Here is an 18139-nt window from a genome sequence, read left to right as displayed (position 1 = left end):
GCCCTGGCAGGCATTGGTGTCATCTTAGGAAGAGCAGGGCTGTGGTGAGGACAGGCACAGCCTTTGTGGTGTGGTTTCAAGTCCGGGCTCCACCTTGTACTGTCTGTGTACAAAATCAAGTCGCGTAATTTCTCTGAGCCTCAGTTCTTCATCTGAAAGGCAGGAGCAGAGAGCCCCTTAAAGTGGCCCGAGGGGAGAGGGGTGTGTGGGGTACGGGAGCTAGCTGCTCAGTGTCTCCCTTCCACAGCTTTGCCGCGCCTTGCGGAAGGCCTGTCTCCTCTCCCAGACCCCCAGCCAGGCGCATCCTCCACTCGCTCCAGCTTTTCCAGGCCCCCGAGGACTGCCCAGCCCCCTTCACACCCTGGCAGCTCGCCCAGCCTTTTGGTGTGGTTTCTCAGCCAGCTGGCAGTTTTCCCATTGCTTCTCTTAGTTTAAATGTTCAAGAGGAGTCTGATGGGCCACTCATCTTTCTGTACCAGGCCATGGGCCAGATCACTGGCTGCCCCTGATCAGCCATCCTTGGGCCGTGCTTCCACCCCAGGTCTGGCAGTTGTGGGTAATGGTGGGAGGGGCAGTGTGAAGTGACAAGTACAGAACACAGCACAGAAAGAGCTGTCTCTGGTGTCAAACAAGTCCCCGCCGTCCTGTCCCCAAGCCTGCAGCTCAGGCCGCGATACCGCTGATGGCATCCTCCTGCCCCAGAATTTATGGGCGAGAGAGGAGTATCCTCCCCACGGACACCCCTCTTTTGTCCACTCTCTTGAGCCAGGGTTGGAAGTGGCACAGCCCATCCTGCTACTGGCTGGGAGAGGACCAGGTGACCTACAGTGACGCCCGGCGCCTGTGCACCGACCACGGCTCTCAGCTGGTCACCATCACCAACAGGTACGGGATGGGGTGGATGCCCAGGCCAGCCTTCACCCCTGTCCTGGCCTAATGTGGCCCCTCTACCAAACTGGATAGTATCCTGTCATCAAGCACAGAGGGACCCGAGTCCTTTGAGCCTCAACTAGATCCAGGGCTTTTTCTAATATTGTCACAAGAATGTCTTCCGATTATTAAATGACCCTGGGGTGGGGCGGCCTGGGCAGGGGCATGTACAAGTAGAGGTGTGGGCTGGATGCCCAAGAGAGGACTTGGCTGTGTCTGATTTTAATCCACTTTATTCTCAGCAGAGCATGGAAGTATAGACCGCAGAGGGGGTGCTGGGTTGCTGTGTGTCAGTCACAGGGTCCCCAGGGGTCCCCACTGCCCTGAGCAGGTTACTGGTCGACTGCAGCACCTGGCCTGAGGCCCAGGGAGTAGCGGGCTTCCTGCCTTGACCGGCCTCTTCCCCGTAGGTTCGAGCAGGCCTTCGTCAGCAGCCTCATCTACAGTTGGGACGGCGAGTACTTCTGGACCGCCCTGCAGGACCTCAACAGCACCGGCTCCTTCCGCTGGCTCAGCGGGGACGAGGTCATGTACACTCACTGGAACCGGGACCAGCCCGGTGAGCCCCTCCTCCACGGCCCTCGGCCAGCCCCCTTCTCTGACTTCCTCTCTGCACCTGCCCTGCCAGGACCGAGTCCCAGGGCTTCCCAGTGAAGTGAGCGTTTGTGCGAGGTGGTGAAGCCATTTGGAGCACAGGCTCTGGAGCCAAACTGCCCAGCTCAGATCCTGACTCTGCTGTTTACCAGCTGTGTATCTTTGAGTCTCAGTTTTCCCATCTGTCAAGTGGGGATAATGGTACTTTCCTTATAGGGTCGATGTAGGCTTAAATGGGCGAACGTATCTAAAGCTCTTAGGATAGCGAGCACGATATAAGTGATTGCTATTATTACCACCAGTTCACACTCATTATCTTTTTTAACCCTTTCAATAAGCTGATGAGGTTGATGAAACAGGCTCGGAGAGGTTAAGCAACTTGCCTAAGCTCTCACATGAGTAAACACAGAGCTAGGGCTCCGCCTCTGTTCCCTTCTTCCCACCTGGGCCCCAGGCCCCTAGAGCATGTCCTTGCAGAGATGGCCAGGCTGGTTCCAAGTGCGAGGGCGGTGGTGGTGCCCCACGGGAATGTGAGGGAGTGCCATGCCTCCTCCTCAGCATAAGGGGTCTCCCTTCTCCCTTCTTCAGGGTACAGCCGTGGGGGCTGTGTGGCCCTAGCCACGGGCAGCGCCATGGGGCTGTGGGAGGTGAAGAACTGTACCATGTTCCGGGCTCGCTATATCTGCCGGCAGAGCCTGGGCACACCAGTGACACCGGAACTGCCTGGGCCAGACCCCACCCCCAGCCTCTCCGGCTCCTGTTCCCACGGCTGGGCCTCAGACCCCAAACTCCGGCACTGCTACAAGGTACGCAGCCTGTTGGCATAGGGGGAGGGAGAGAGAAGAGGGCCAAGAGGCAGCTTACCTTGGTGCGGGGTGGGGGTGGGGGTGGGGGGTCCCAGACAGTGGCCCGGAAAACACTTCTCCCCACAGTGAACTGCAGACAGAGAGCATTTCTGGTGAAACTCTTGCCAGAATCTGAGACCTGGCACATAGTAGGTGCTCAATAAACGTTTGAGGACTCGAAGAAGCCATACAGATCATTGGTTTAGAGGTTTCCACCTGTTGGGGCCAGGCTGGTTACACTTTAGAATCCCCTAGGGTGCTGGATAAAAATAAAATCTTCAGGTGCCACTGTGGAGAAAAGGATTCAGCAGGTGGGGGTGGGGCCTGGTAATCTGTATTTTTTAACTCTGCTGGGTTTGGGAGCCACCGGTATATGTAGTCCAGGGTCTTTCATTACATGAAAAAACTGAAGTCCAGGGAGGGGGAGGGACCTGCCCACAGCAAACTGTGGCTTTGCCGAGATAAGTGCCCAGATCTCCCTGCTGGTTAGGGGGACTGAGCGGGAGGCTTTTTCCAGGACCTGCCTGTGCTTACTCCTCTCATCCAGGCTCATTCTCTGATGAGCAGGATTGTCTTAGCTAGCCTAGACCCTCTGTCCAGTGAGACCCCGTTCGTCCTCCCCACTGCTGTCGTAGGAGGGCAGATGTCCCCTGGATAAGCGGCCAGTGGGGACAGCTCGGACAGCTGGACTGTGCTCCTGCAGGTGTTCAGCTCAGAGCGGCTACAGGACAAGAAGAGCTGGGTCCAGGCCCAGGGGGCCTGCCAGGAGTTGGGGGCCCAGCTGCTGAGCCTGGCCAGCTACGAGGAGGAACACTTTGTGGCCAACATGCTCAACAAGCTCTTCGGGTACTAAGCCTGGGGTGGTGGCCTGTATGTATGTGTGCGGTTCTTAGTTTTGCTGGGCAGGGGCCAAGGTGAGGCCGACTCCAGTGAGGCCTGTCCGAGGTTTTGGAGTGACCTCTATGTCCGCTACTAGTGCCAAGACCATCCCTGTCCCCCTCAAGTAGCCCTGGATTTCTGAAATCAGCGATCCTGTGTTGCCCACTAGCATGACAGAGCCAGCAACAACATCCCCCCAGACTCACAAACTTTTACTGTCCACCCCATCCCTCCTCCATTACAGAACCTTGTACAAGCTGATCTAAGTCTCATGTTTTTCCTCCACCCTACACAATCCCATAATAACCCACGCTACTCAATGAAAAGCTTATTCTGAAAGACAGGAGAAAGGCTACAAAAGTGAGCATTTGCCCACGGGGGTCTCTCCAAGACCCCATCTGTCCTGTGGGCTCCGGGCATCTTGTGACACACACAGCACCTATAATCCCTTAGCACTGGGAAAAATCCAGATGGATCCAGGCTTCTTGAGATTTTAATTCCGGGGGTATCTCCCCCCAGCAAATATCACGATTACATTATTTGAGTAGTAATTGTAATAGCTCATATTGATCCCTTCTCACTAGGTACCAGGTACTGTGCTAAACATTTAATCCTCATTTAATCCTCTCAGCAACCCTAGGAAGCAGATTTTATTATTGACCCTGTGGGCTGGAAGAGAGAGGGTTGGGTTATTTCCCCAAGGTCACAGAGCTGGTCCATGGGCGAACCAGGCCTGGAATCCAGGTTTATCTGATTCCAGAGGTCTATCCATGCCTGTTGACTTACTCAACTCTAAAGTGAAAGCTTCCAGAGTCTTGCTGGCAGAGCAAACCCCACCCAAAAGGAAGCCGGGGAAGAAAGCCAGGCCACCCACCACCCCGCGAGGCGAGCTGGGTGCCTGGTCCAGCTAGCTCTCAGTTCTCCGGGGAGAGAACTTGTAAGCGCCCCCAACATTGTATCCCCTTTCCCTCCCCTGGGGAGCCTGAAGCCAGATGAGGAAGCTCTAGGCAGTGGGGACTGCCTGGGTCAGAGCTACAGGGGGCAGGGAGCATGTTTGGCCACTGCTCCTCTCACCCCAGTTTCTTTCGTCTTAACCCCTGGGTTGTGCCGAAGTGAATCTGAGCCCGAGTTCCATGAGCAGCACTGGTTCTGGATGGGCCTGAACCGGCGAGACCCAGCAGGAGGGCAGAGCTGGCGCTGGAGTGACGGCCTTGGGGTGAGGGGGCAGGAGGAGGTGGGCGGGGCCTGTGGGAGGTGGGCGGGGCCCGAGTAGGCATGTTCTCTTTGTGGGGTGGGACAGGACCTGGAGGTGGGTGAGGTTTAACAGATAGGTAGGGCCCCTGGCGGAGCTGGCCTGTAAAGGCCTCTTGTTCTTCTCTCCTGGGGATGGGGGCAGCCTGCGCCTCGCGCCTCAGGACCCTTTCCCACTCTGATCTCCGTTTTCAGTTCTCTTACCACAATTTCGATCGGAGCCGGCACGATGATGACGACATCCGGGGCTGTGCTGTGCTCGACCTGGCCTCCCTACAGTGGGTGGCCATGCAGTGCGAGACGCAGCTGGACTGGATCTGCAAGATCCCTCGAGGTTGGGTGGGGTGGCTGCGGGGGGACTAGGAATGGGGTGAAGGGCCCAGGCCGGGGGTCCGAGGGAGGGTCTCCTTTTCCTGCAGCGACTCTCTACACGTTGTCCCTGTAGGCACAGCGGTGCGGGAGCCTGACGTCAGCCCACAAGGTGAGGCCCCCTGCCCATCCTGCTCCCCATAGTAGTCCAGAGAGGGGCATCACCGGGCCAGGGCCTAGCTGGGACAAAAAAAAAAAAAAGATTAGGGATTCGAGCCAAAAAAGTGGAGATCGGGGCACCTGCAGCCCTATCGGCCAGGGATGGGTGGATTTGCAGGCTCGCCTGCCCTGGCTCTGCCCTGGACCCGTTTTGTCCTTCTCCTGGTGGGGCAGGCAGCTCCAGCCTGGCGGTCACTCCCACCCCCGCACTTCTTCCGCAGGTGGGCGGGAATGGCTGCGGTTCCAGGACTCAGAGTACAAGTTCTTTGAGCCCCACGCCACCTGGGCACAGGCACAGCGCATCTGCATGTGGTTCCAGGCTGAGCTGGCCTCCGTGCACAGCCAGGCGGAACTGGACTTCCTGGGGCACAACCTGCAGAAGGTGGGCACACGAGGGAGCAGGAGGCTGCGGGGTTGGGGAGGGCAGGCTAGGAGCAGGAGAGAGCCAACCTTCACCTGCTTGCTGGGCTTCCCCAGTTCTCCCGAGGCCAGGAGCAGCACTGGTGGATCGGTCTGCACACTTCACAGAGTGATGGGCGCTTCAGGTAAGGGGGGAAGGGGCAGCAGGTGTGGGAGGGGGTGCAACCCCAGGCTGGAGATACGGAGGCTACACAGCACACAGAGATAGATGGATCTGGATTTGAATCTAGCTCTACCCCTTGGTGGCTGTGTAGCTTTGAGCAAGTGACTTAACCTTTCTGGGCCTCAGTTTTCTTTTCTGAAAATGAGAATAATGAGGCCCGCCTGGTAGGATTGTTGTGAGACTTAGAAATAAGATATGTGAAGTCTTTAGCACAGCATCCAGCACGTGATTGGGCACTGAATCATGGCAGCTCATATTTTGCTGCACTCACTTGTAAATAAGGCTTCCTTGGAACATGGGCAAGGACATCTGACGTCCATGGGGGCCTCTTTGTATTCGGGGCCCACTTCCATGCATTGAGGCAGGGAGGATCAGGAGCACATGGGTACCATTGCCCGTGGAGCCCCGCTCTGAGATTCTTAGACTCTCCAGTTAGATCAGTGTCCAGGGAGGGCTGGGCGGCACCAGATCTTTGGGTCGCCAGCTGCACTGAGGACAGTAGCCCCACTCCTCAGCCTGCAGATGAACTCCTAAACTTGGGCCCTTCCTGGACTTGTTTCCCACGGCCTTCATTGCTATATAGGGGGGAGGTAGAGCCTGGGGCCAGTGCTGGAGTCACCCCTGCTCGGTGCCATTGCAGGTGGACAGATGGATCCATTATAAACTTCATCTCCTGGGCACCTGGCAAACCTCGGCCCATTGGCAAGGATAAGAAGTGCGTGTACATGACGGCCAGTCGAGGTGAGGGCGAGGTGGGGGCAGAGAGGGTGCAGAAGCCGAAGAGAGGGTCGTGAGCGGGCAGTGAGGCGACCTTGGGCAAAGGCCATCAGTCTCTTCTTGTTCTCTTTGCTCCCATAACTCAAGAAGGGCCAGACTAGAGAGGGGAGGGCCTGTCCCCAAGGTCCCACAGCCATGGAGGACTTGAGTTCAGAGTTGGAATCGAGGACCTGAGCCCCAGCCCAGCCTCCTCGTGGGGCATGAGATGAGGGTGCTGCCAGCCCTGTCCTGAACGGGGAGTGACAGCCCTCTCTTCTCCTTTCTGCAGAGGACTGGGGGGACCAGAAGTGCCTGACAGCCTTGCCTTATATCTGCAAACGCAGCAACAGCACCAGGGAGACACAGCCCCCTGACCTGCCACCCACGACGCTGGGGGGCTGCCCCTCTGGCTGGAATCAGTTCCTCAACAAGGTAGGAGGGAAGGGGCACCCAAGGGAGTCGGGGGAGAGGATGTGATTATGGGAAGGCCGAGCCTCAGGAGTCCTGGTCCTTTGGTGACATCAAAGTCACAGACACTCGCCTGTGCCCACCAACTTCTTCTACTTGGCCCCAGGCCAGTGCTAGACTTCATGGAACATGACTCAGTGTAGTAGCATCTTCCGATTCATCAGGAACTGAGCTTGTCCAAATAGTTTGGTGAGTTTTCTAGGTCAGTGGTCATCAGACATTTCGATAATGCACTCCTATTAGTAAAACAAAATACTGAGCATTAAAGTTTGTGTGTGTACATTATATATATGTGTGTATACATAATATGTATATTTAATTCCATACTAATATGACTAATGTTATATATAGGAAAATGCACAAGAATAAAATAATATAAAGCATGAGCTAAAGGTTTAAAAATGGTACTCTTAAGTTTTTAAATTTTGCTATATTAGTGGTAAAAAAAATTTGGGGGGACTCACTCAAACTATCAATTATAATCATTGTTAATATTTAAATAATTATAAAGAGCACAGTGGTTGCATATTCTTCATTATTTTAACAATTCTTGGTCTGATGACACTGTGATTCATGACTCACAGGGCTTGCTTGAAGTTCACATTATTTCAAAACATGAATTTAATGGTTGCAGATTAAAAACTTGCCTCACTAAGACAAATAGATTGAAGTGAAAAGTTTATCCATTATTGGCTGGACTTTCTAAGGCATTCGCTCCATTTTTCAGTCCTTCTACTTAAAGATTTTTCTGTAAGAATTGGCTAGTAAATTTCTGTGTTTTAAACAAATAACCCTCATAAATTAATCAGAAGACCTGATCAAGTAGGTTGAAAAACAATGTCTGGCAGACTTTTAAAAATAACAGAAAATTTTCTTTCAAAGTGTTTTGAGTATGCAGGTAGGAAAGTTTGGGGCAATAAAATTAATCAGAATGGGTATGTTTCTAAACATGTTTTCAAAATGCTCCCTCTAGAATGTGAGTTTCTTTCCCGGAGTGGTTCTGTTTGCACCCTGGGCTGATCGATCAGACCTGATTAGACCTTTGTTGTTCTTACTGGTGGCTGAAAGGAGCTTATCCAAGGAAGAGAAGGCAGAGGTTTCCTTGCTGTTTGTGCTGGTTTCATTATCATGAACTTCAACCCACTCTTTCTTTGCAGGATAGTGTAAGACCACTAGGCTTGACTGTTAGGATTAGATTAGGTAACCCTAGATGATATAATCCATAAATCTTTGTCATACATTGGAGTGCAGCCAGCCTCTTAGTGTCATGGAGCTTACTCTCTACAGAATAGTCAAATGAATATTATTCCTTTTCTGTTAAAAAAAAAAAGGTATGTGTATTATTAAAACTTTGGAAAACAAAGATCATCTAAACATAAAGATAAAAGTACCCTAGAGATGATTGTGTAAGTTCAAAGAGCAAGACAACGCAATTTCAGGAATGTGTTTAGCAGGAAATGAGACAGACCTTGTCCGTCCTCCCAGTGCTTGGCCCAGGCGCCATTGTCATAGGTAGTACAGCCTTTGGTGGCCCAAAGAAGTCCTCCCACTAAAAATTCCCCAGAGTGTGGGCAGATGTGTGTGGTCTGCTGTGCCAGGTTGAGAGGATGCTGGAGCCTTGCTCAAGGAGACCCAGATATCTTGGTTCTGATATTTTCCTCACAGCCCCCAAAGCCTCTGCTGGGCCTGCCACTGAGAGGTACGCAATAGAGTTTCTGGGTTTGTGGAACAGGGAGGTGGAACTGGACATCACATCTCTCCCTCCTCCCCCAGTGTTTCCGAATCCAGGGCCAGGACCCCCGGGACCGGGTGCCGTGGTCAGAGGCACGGTTCTCCTGTGAACAGCAAGAGGCCCAGCTGGTTACCATTGCAAACCCCTTAGAGCAAGGTAGGGCCAGTCCCTGGGGAGGCTCCAGTATCCTCTGACACAGTCCCCCAAAATGGCTAGTGCAGAGCGAGCAGGGGGCCGCCCTGTCACTCACGACTCTCTCTTCTGGGGGACTGTAGCATTCATCACAGCCAGCCTGCCCCATGTGACTTTTGACCTTTGGATTGGCCTCCATGCCTCACAGAGGGATTTCCAGTGGGTGGGACAGGAGCCTCTGCTGTATGCCAACTGGGCGCCGGTGGAGCCCTCTGGCCCGAGCCCTGCTCCCAGTGGCAACATACCGGTGAGGAAGCCCCTCCCCACTCTCCTTTGCCACCCACCCCTTGCCCCACTACCCTAGCTCATGGCACTTGCCTTCACTCCCTGGGTCCCCCCTCTTCCAGCCTCTTTGCTCATAGTGCCTTTTGGGGGCAGTGGCACAAGGAGGAGGCAGCTGCTGGGGCTCCCCTGAGCAGCTCCTTCCCCCCAGACCAGCTGTGTGGTGGTCCTGCACAGCCCCTCAGCCCACCTCACTGGCCGCTGGGATGATCGGAGCTGCACGGAGGAGACACATGGCTTTATTTGCCAGAAGGACACAGGTATGTGTCACCAGTGAACTTGGAAAACCCCAGCACTGGGCTAGATACTGTGGGCCACCCCAAGAGAAATGAAACGTGGTTCCTGACTACAGGGGTCCCTGGGGTCGCCCTCAGAGTCTTGTATCTGCTTGAGAAACGGATAGGCAGAAAGGCCAGGTGTCAATCAGAAGGAAGGGCAGTGAGCACTGAGGGGTCTCAGGAGGGAGGTTTGGGGTATGAAGGGCTGACCAGGAAAGACTAGGCACTGGGCATGCGTGCTGTCAATCGACCTGAGGTTCTGAATCGGAAGCGCCTGCAGCTCCAAGCATGGGCTCCTGGGGTAGGAGTCGGTCAAGGCTCTAGCTCACTTCTTGATTTATTAGCAAGAGTGTATTATTGCTCATAACAGTGGCTAACACTTACTGAGTGTTAGTCTGTGCCAAGAGCCATGCCTGGTGGGAACCCCGTCTCTGCCTAACTCCTGGCTCGGCTCCAGCCTCATGCCTGGGAATGGTGGTGAGAGAGGCAGAGCCCCGCCTGAGCCCTGTCCCCTTCCCTGTAGACCCCTCGCTGAACCCATCCCCAGCCGCATGGCCCCCTGCCCCGGGCACTGAGCTCTCCTACCTCAACGGCACCTTCCGGCTGCTGCAGAAGCCACTGCGCTGGCACGACGCCCTCCTGCTGTGTGAGAGCCGCAACGCCAGCCTGGCGCACGTGCCCGACCCCTACACGCAGGCCTTCCTTACTCAGGCCGCCCGAGGGCTACACACGCCACTCTGGATAGGGCTGGCCAGTGAAGAGGTGGGCTCCCAACCCCTGTTCCGGCCCCGGGGCTGGGCCCACTCCCCTGATTTCTCTTCCCAACCCCCTGCCTTACCAGCCCCCACCTCCCCTGGCTGGTCCCCTTCCTCCCACCCTGATGGCTCCTTCGTGCCCAGGGCTCCCGGCGGTACTCCTGGGTCACGCAGGAGCCGCTGAGCTACGTGAGCTGGCACGACGGGGAGCCCCAGCAGCCGGGGGGCTGCGCCTACGTGGATGTGGACGGCGCCTGGCGCACCGCCAGCTGCGATACCAAGTTGCAGGGGGCTGTGTGCGGCGTTAACGGCGGTGAGTGCCCACCGCTCGGGTGGGGCGTGGGCAAGGCGAAGACAGTTCTAGCAAGGACTCCGGGCCACTTCCTCCATTCTGCACCCCCACAGGGCCCGCTCTTCCTCGAAGAATAAGCTACCATGGCAGCTGCCCCCAGGACCTGGCCGACTCTGCGTGGATCCCCTTCCGGGAGCACTGTTACTCCTTCCACATGGACCTGCTGCTGGGCCACAAGGAGGCGCTGCAGCGCTGCCAGAGAGGTGGGCGAGGGCAGGCTGGGGCCCGCTGATAGGCAGTGCAGGTGGTGACCCCTCTCGTGGACACTCAGACCCCGTGAATGCAGTCCCCATGCTACACTCGTCCCATAGGCACTCACACATAAATGCCCCCTCACGATCCCACAGACGAAGACCACATGTGACATTACACGTATATGTCTCTACTGTGCGCGCACACGCACACGTGGATGCACAGAGCACGCCATCCTCCACTCAGGCTGCCAGGGAGGAGGGCTGGGGCCTCTGCGGGGGGCGGCCCTCCTACCCCCAGGAGACCCGGCTGCCCTGACGTGGGCCTCTCTTGTGTCCAGTGGGTGGTACGGTCCTGTCCATTCTGGATGAGATGGAGAATGTGTTTGTCTGGGAGCACCTGCAGAGCTCAGAGGGCCAGAGCCGGGGTGCCTGGCTGGGCATGAACTTCAACCCCAAAGGTGGGTGCCGTGTCTGTGAGGTGGAGGGAGTAAGGCCTCAGGCTGGGGAGATGCCCTCCATAGGGGCTGGTGGGGGCAAGGACTTGTGGGAGGGGGAGTCGGTTTTAGAACAGGCCTGCTCTCTCCCACCCGCTACTGCCCCGCCCTGTGTCACCTCCCCCACACCCCCTCAGTGCCTTCTTTCCCATAGGAGGCACCCTGGTCTGGCAGGACAACACAGCTGTGAACTATTCCAACTGGGGGCCCCCTGGCTTGGGCCCCAGCATGCTGAGCCACAACAGCTGCTACTGGATCCAAAGCAACAGTGGACTGTGGCGGCCGGGCACCTGCACCAACGTCACCATGGGCGTAGTCTGCAAGCTCCCCCGAGGTGAGCGTCCTGGCGGGCACACTGCTCGGCCTCCTCCTGCCCCCGTGAAGCTGGCGCCGGGGTGGGGCCAGGGGCCGATTCTCATTCTGTGGAGGACACAGTGCACGGAAAGGCATGGACAGACAGGCCTGGGGCTGCCGGGACCCTCCCCTGGGATAAATGGGTCTGTAGGAAGGACTGGCTCTTCCTACAGATTTCCAAGCTACACAGCTGACCCATCATTTGCAGTAGTTAAGAGCATGGATGGAGGTCAAGCCACCGCCAAACCACTTACCAGCTCCGTGACCTGGGGCAAGTTACTTAAACTCTATGGCCTCAGTTTCCTTGTATGTAAAATGGGGATGATAACCATACCTACAAGATGAAATGAGCTAATAAAGGGTCTGGCATTCAGGAAGTTGTCTGTATGTCTGCGTATTATTATTATTACTACTACTGTTATTAACTGGTCCCTCCTTCTTCCCTGCAGCTGAGGAAAGCCGCTTCTCCCCATCAGGTGAGTGGAAGGCAGGGCTCTCCCTGATTTTCCCCTTATTCCGGGTGGGGGGCGGCAGGCTTCCCGGTGGTGGTGGGGCTTCTTGACCGAGCGTCCATCCTGCCACAGCAGCGCTCCCGGACAGCCCTGCAGCCCTGGTGGTGGTGCTGATGGCAGTGCTGCTGCTCCTGGCTCTCCTGACTGCGGCCCTGATCCTCTACCGGCGGCGACAGAGTGTTGAGCGGGGGGCCTTCGAGGGCGCCCGCTACAGCCGCAGCTCCTCCAGCCCTGGCGAGGCCACTGAGAAGAACATTCTGGTGTCTGACATGGAAATGAACGAGCAGCAGGAGTAGAGCCAAGGGCGTGGGCAGGGCCCCCACCAGCTACCAGTCCAGATGCCTGCGGAGGGGTGTCCTGGGGAGCCCCTGCTGGGAGCTGGGGCTGGGCAGGGCTTGGGCTGCTGGGGTCCCTCCCTCCCATGAGGGCTGGACTGAGACCTGGCTGAGTGCAGTGTGGCGTTTCCCTTTTTGGGGGCCTAAGGTCTTATCACCTGGGCCTGTGCCCCGACAGTAACCAGAGGCAGGACGAAAGCCTCTTTCTGCCTCTTTCTCCCCAGGCCCCCTGCCCAGGCCTGCTGACCCACGCCCAGGACCCCCCTCTCCCCACACAGCCCGAGGGGCCTCTGCTGAGCCCTCAGCCAGCCTGTCGCTTCTCTCCTTCCTACCTGGCAGCCTCAGCTCGAGCCCCTCACCCCAACCCCTCTCCCCACTTCCCACCTAGCCCTTCTTTCTGAGCCAGGGCCCTTGGGCTTAGGGAGCCCTCTTGCTCATGGTGGGGGTCCGCTGAGGGCTCTAAGCATCATCACTCCTGTGCCTGCTGGGGTGGCCTCAGGGCGTGGTAGGAAGGGCCTGGGTCGGGCCTGAGAACCCGGGCACCACTATGGTGTCAGCTGGGCTGGAGATGGGACTGGGGAGAGACACCTGACCTCCTGGGGGTGACCGGGCTGGGCTGGGGTGTCATCTCCTGCCGGTCGGGGGAGGGCTCTGTCCTGGTGCCACGGCGCGGGACAGTGTGTGAACATAGACTCAAAGACATGGTCCTTTTTTGTAGTTAATTTTTTAAATGTGCCATTATTGTCAAAAAAAGGAAAAAAGCAAAGCAAACAAATAAAACACCTTTAAGAGGCTTGAGAGAGAAGGGTCCCTGCCTTGTCCTGTTGGGAGCTGTTTTCCTTAAGTTGCTTTAGAGAGAAATGCAATGTTCGAAGCCTGCATCGTGCACCATTTTGCTTCCCCCTCTGGGCCCCGACCTGTTGTGCGGGGGGCCTCGCCTTTCTGGGCCTGTTCACCCTTTTTCCCTGGTCTTGGGGATTTCTGTGGGGGCAAGAGCTCAGGAGTCACCTGACAGCTGGGTGAGCTCCGGCAACTCCGCTCAACTTTCAGCTGGTGTAAAACGGGAGCCTGGGGCTCACCTCTCGGGGTTGCTTTAAGGGTATTTGAGGATTAAGTGAGATCATCTGTGCAAAGCAGAACAGCGCCACAAGCTCATGCAGTAAGTGCCCCCATAAACGCCAGCTGCTACTGTTATTGCTGGGTTGTGGCTCCCAGGGGAGCGTTCCAGGTGCCCAGGCCAGTCCTGGGTGGGGGCTCCACCTCACCAGCCTTTCGGGGCAGCCGTCATACCTGCTTCGAGCTTCGGGAAAGTGCACACTTGTCCTTGGGAGCTTGGGCTCTGCACCCACACAGAGGCAGGGGCGTGGGTCTCAGGATGTTCCCCCGACCTGCCTTCGCTCATCCACTCCAGCTGATACTTGAGATGGAGAAACAGCAGCGAACAGAGATGGCCCTGCCAACGAAGGATGGTCAGCCCTCGCAGGTCAGCCAGGTGCCATGAGAAAGGCTAACGCAGGCCAAGGGGAGGGGGTGATAGTTTGGATATGGGCTGGGGAGGGTCTCACCAGAGGAAGGTGAGGGAGTGAACAATGCAAATATCTAGACCGGGTCTGGGCACAAGGAATAGCAAGTACCCAGGCCCTGCTGTGGGGTACCCTGGTGCTTTGGGGGACCAGCAGGAGGCCCTGGCTGGTTGGAACTTGAGGAAGGGGAGCGTGGGGGGCGGGGGCAGGGAGATCAGCAGAGGGCCCATTGCCCAGTGGGAGAGATGTGGATGTTGGTTTAATAGTGGGAAGTCAGTGGGAATGGCTAATCTGATTGACCTTTTAAGAAAGTGGTTTGGCTCTTGGTCAAATTCCGTGTGTGTGCGTGCGTGCGCGCGCGCGCGTGTGTGCGTGTTTTGTCTTGCTCATGAATTTTTAAAACAAGTTTCTACTTCTCTGAATAGGTAATAGCGTCACATGGGTCAAAGCCCAAATGATATAAAAAGATACACACTGAGAAGTCTCCCTCTGTCCCCATCCGGCCTGTGCCCCGCGCCCCTACAGGTAACTTCGTTTCCTGTTCATCTTTCTGGTATTTCTCGGTGAAAATACAAGCAAACCTGAAGGCCCGATTTGTCCGAAGGGAGAGCAGACACAGGGGTTGTATGTACTGTTGGAGAGGATGCAGGAGTCAGGAATTGCTCCCAGAACTTTTGGCCTGACAGCAAGGTGAATGGGGTGTTATTTGCTGAGTCGAGAGCCCCAGTAGGGGCTCGTGAGCTGCTTTGCTGAGGCCAAGCCCAAGACCCTCCTCCAGCCATCCCCTCTGCAGCCCCAGCGGCGGCAGCAGGACCCAGGGAGGGGGCTGGTCACTTTAGGGAGGGAGCCTCCATTCTATGGGGGGTCCATAATGATGAACCCACTTCACCCTGAAGCGATTCAGTCTCCAAACTCAGGAACAGCCCTCCGTTATGAGTTGAGTGCCACAGCTCAGCTGCAGGAAGTCACCCTGAGGCAGAAGCCCTTGTCATGGGCTCCCGGGGTGGCAGGAGCAGCTAAGGAAGTGAGGACCCAGATAGCCAGGGCTGTCTGGGGGGCAGTGGCTGGTGAGTGTCCAGAGGTTTAAAATCGCTCCAGAAACACCTGTCCTCACTACTCTTTCCTTTCTTAGCCCAGCCCCGATCCGCAAGCATTTCAGACAGCTTCACGGGGCCCTGGGGGTACCCCACAGACCTTGTCCTAAGCCTCCTTGCTGAGGAAGGGGGGCACCAGAGGAGGATACCGGCCATTTGCCTCTGGCTCCAGGGCAGCCCTGCTGCAGTAGAGCACGTGGCCGAGCTTCTTTTCTTTCTGCTCATTTCAGTTCACTCGACATTAAGCACCTCCTCCACATGCCATCTCTGCTATCTGAGGATGCCCTGAGACCCGTCCCCGTGGGCCTCGGCAAAGGGTGCTCGTGTGCCAGGCACCGAGCCCACCCTTCACTGGCAGGGCCAACCTGGCCCAGGTCTGGCCACCTGGATTTTCAGTGACAGCTCACCGAATCCATGAACGGATGAGCGAATGGTGTCAGGCCTTTCACAGCCTCTTCTTGTCAGGGCAGAGATGCCTCCTCCCCGGTGTCCTGGCAGAGCCGGCCTGGACCAGCAGGCAGTGCTGTGAGGCCGCAGGGGCAAGCAGCTGGCCGGCAGTACCACGTGGCTCTCCTGGAACACAGCTGCCTGAGCCCTGCCAAGCCGCCTGAGCCCTAGGGCTTGAGTTTGCTGCAGGGACAAGGTAAAGCTTTCATCTTGAAGGAAGACCCCGAGAAAGGAAGGCAGGAAGAGGGAGGGAAAGGGAAAGGACTTGGAAGAAATACGGAGAGGCTGCAAGGGGGACCAGCACGAGATGAAAGTGCCCAGATGTTCAGCTCTGGCCTGATGTTCTTTATCTTAGGGGCCTGGGCTGCCAAGAGCCCCAAGAAAGGGCTGACTTTAGTCTTGAGCTGCAGATTTCAGTCCGTCCTTGTCTAGAAAAGCAAGCGGGCTGCTTTTCCAGACAAGGAGGGACGGAAAGGAGCGACGCAGCAAGCAGGTACTTCCCACTCGGAATGGATTTGGTGCTGGCAGTGCCAAAGCTGGACTATCTTCCAAAAGTGGCTGATGGCAGAACTTTAGTTTTGGCCCTTTTAAAGGGAAATCCTGGTCAACGAAGGTTTTCTGAAATAGTCAGCATTTGTGCCTTTGCTCCTCTAAGCCGTGAGGCCTTACAGGGTCTGGGGCCCTGGGCCTCGTCATCATGTGTCCCTGCTGGCTTATGCAGAGATGCCCTTCTGTTGCCTTTCTCTGTCTCTCTCTGGGACTTGGGAAATTTTAGATGGTGTCTTTCCTCGTCCTGGGGCCGCGAGGGACTCAGGACACTGCCTCAGACATGCCATTCCTCCAAGATCATGCTGTCCTGTTCCAACTCCTTTCCGTGAATTAACTCGCTTTGTCCCGTCGACACGCCACGAGGTGGGTGCTGTTGCCACCTTTACAGATGAGGAAACTGAAGCACAAAGAGAAGAACGTGCCAGGCCGCCTCTCCTCCGGCCTCCCCGCGCCACAGAAAGTGTTGGGGGGTGGGCAGCAAGCGCTGGAGAGCCCCCCGCTGCAATCTTGCAGTCAGATTCAGACTTGAGAACTCTGTCTGAATCTATCATCTCTGCTGAGGGCTTCAGAAGCCTATTTGGGGTTTAGGGTTAAGCGTGAGCTTTTCCCCCTGGTTCTTGTGGCAGCGGAGGAGAAATCCAGGTTCTCCCACTATCTGAAAGTAGAGCGTTCCCGCCGACCCTTCTGTAGCCCTAAATGGTGTAAAGCAGAGAAACAGCCACCACTCACTTACACGGGAACGTTTTTGCGCATCCCAAGACCCAACATTCAGCGCACACACGATGTCTTTGATCCATTCACCGTGATTGAGATGCTTAATTAAGTTTGGGTTTTACGCCCTTTGAAACACCCTCACGAGCTCTCTGCTCTCTTGAGCATTTCTGGTACCTTTGGCACATCTTGCTAACGGTGCACAGCATAAATCGACATAAAGCTCAGGTAGTTCACGGCTCTGGTGGCTCATGCTGAGCTGCCGCGTGGAGCACCCAGGGAGGGAGCTTGGCGGCGCCACTTCTGCTGCCCAGGGTGCGCTGCAAAACGAACACTGTATGTTATTTTCACTTTTCGCCTTTTTTTCCATGAAAGTGACACGCTGCTTTGGACGACTTCTGGTTAGCAAAAACGGGTACTCATGTAGGTCTTTCGTAAGGCGAAGCGGCGGAACAGGAACTTTTGAGAAGCAGGAGGAGCTGTATCAGGGGAGCCTTGGTGTCGGGGCGGGGCCGTGGGGTATAAGGTGTGTAGAATTGCAGAGATATTGTAAAGCTCACCTGCGTCTCCCCAACTCGAGTCAGCCCACCCAAGACAATGAGCAATTGGGCATGCTCCCCTTCTACTACCTGTTCTTCCGGGTCCCACCTCCTTCATCTCACCAGTCTGGGGGGTGGCTTTGGGTAACTCCCTGTGGCCGTGTGTAGACGCTCAGCGCCCTGACCTGGCCTCAGGGGCCCTCTGGCTCCCCCGCCCAGCAACCCCATTACATCTGCGTGTGTGTCCCTCCCTCGCCTCTCTTCTTGGGCTCCACCAGCCTTTGAGGCCCTTTCTCCTCCACGAGCCTTGGCTGCATTCATTCCCCTGACTTCTGGAGCCGGTTAAGGGTGGATGTAATCCTCTCTCTCAGGCAGGCCAGGAGCATGGCCTTGGCCAACAGACCGACTTACACCCTGTAAACTTGAGCATATCACTTAACTTCCTTGAGCTTAGCCTTTGTGATGGTTAATTTTATGTGTCAAGTTGACTGGGCTAAGGGATGCCCAGATGGCTGATAAATACTATTTCTGGGTATGTCTGTGAGGGTGTTTCCTGAAGAGATTGGCATTTGAAATGATAAAGACTATCGCCCTCCCCTGGGTGGATGGGCATTTTCCAATCCATTGTTGGCCCAAATAGAGCAAAAAGGCGGAGGAAGGGCGAATTTTCTCTCTGCTTGAGCTGGGCCACCCATCTTCTCCTGCCCTTGAATATCAGGGCTCCCGGCTCTTGGACCTTCAGACTTGGACGTGGACTCATATACGGTTGGTTCTCCGGGTTCTCAAGCCTTCAGGTTTGAACTGGAACTACATCACCATCTTTCTGGGGTCTTGGCAGATCGTAGGATTTCTCGGCCTCCGTGACTGCATGAGCTGAAACCGCATAATAAGTCTCTTCCTGTTTATCTCTATATATCCTATTGGTTCTGTTCTCTGGAGAACCCTAATGCAGGTTTCCTCCC

At 56.0% G+C, this 18139-nt stretch overlaps 1 protein-coding gene across 1 annotated transcript in view; it reads left to right on the top strand.

The window, feature by feature from the left end:
• Positions 1-13122, top strand: part of MRC2 (mannose receptor C type 2) — a 23265-nt gene extending 10143 nt beyond the window's left edge. The window contains exons 9-29 of the mRNA XM_023535632.1: positions 770-885; positions 1341-1489; positions 2113-2330; positions 3073-3215; positions 4362-4464; positions 4695-4833; positions 4945-4980; positions 5249-5409; positions 5505-5572; positions 6251-6351; positions 6656-6798; positions 8608-8722; positions 8842-9005; positions 9192-9300; positions 9842-10080; positions 10218-10386; positions 10479-10628; positions 10958-11077; positions 11268-11447; positions 11917-11943; positions 12052-13122. Of these exons, the coding sequence (XP_023391400.1) occupies positions 770-885; positions 1341-1489; positions 2113-2330; positions 3073-3215; positions 4362-4464; positions 4695-4833; positions 4945-4980; positions 5249-5409; positions 5505-5572; positions 6251-6351; positions 6656-6798; positions 8608-8722; positions 8842-9005; positions 9192-9300; positions 9842-10080; positions 10218-10386; positions 10479-10628; positions 10958-11077; positions 11268-11447; positions 11917-11943; positions 12052-12275 (2874 nt within the window). The 3' untranslated portion in view covers positions 12276-13122. The remainder of the gene's footprint in view (positions 1-769; positions 886-1340; positions 1490-2112; positions 2331-3072; positions 3216-4361; positions 4465-4694; positions 4834-4944; positions 4981-5248; positions 5410-5504; positions 5573-6250; positions 6352-6655; positions 6799-8607; positions 8723-8841; positions 9006-9191; positions 9301-9841; positions 10081-10217; positions 10387-10478; positions 10629-10957; positions 11078-11267; positions 11448-11916; positions 11944-12051) is intronic.
• The last annotated feature ends 5017 nt before the right edge of the window (positions 13123-18139 follow it).

The sequence above is a fragment of the Pteropus vampyrus genome, unplaced genomic scaffold, assembly GCF_000151845.1.
Source record: "Pteropus vampyrus isolate Shadow unplaced genomic scaffold, Pvam_2.0 Scaffold143, whole genome shotgun sequence".
In the NCBI taxonomy this organism is placed as follows: domain Eukaryota; kingdom Metazoa; phylum Chordata; class Mammalia; order Chiroptera; family Pteropodidae; genus Pteropus; species Pteropus vampyrus.
The sequence above is the reverse complement of the archived record's forward strand: the minus strand, read 5'-3'. Positions and strand labels throughout refer to the sequence as shown.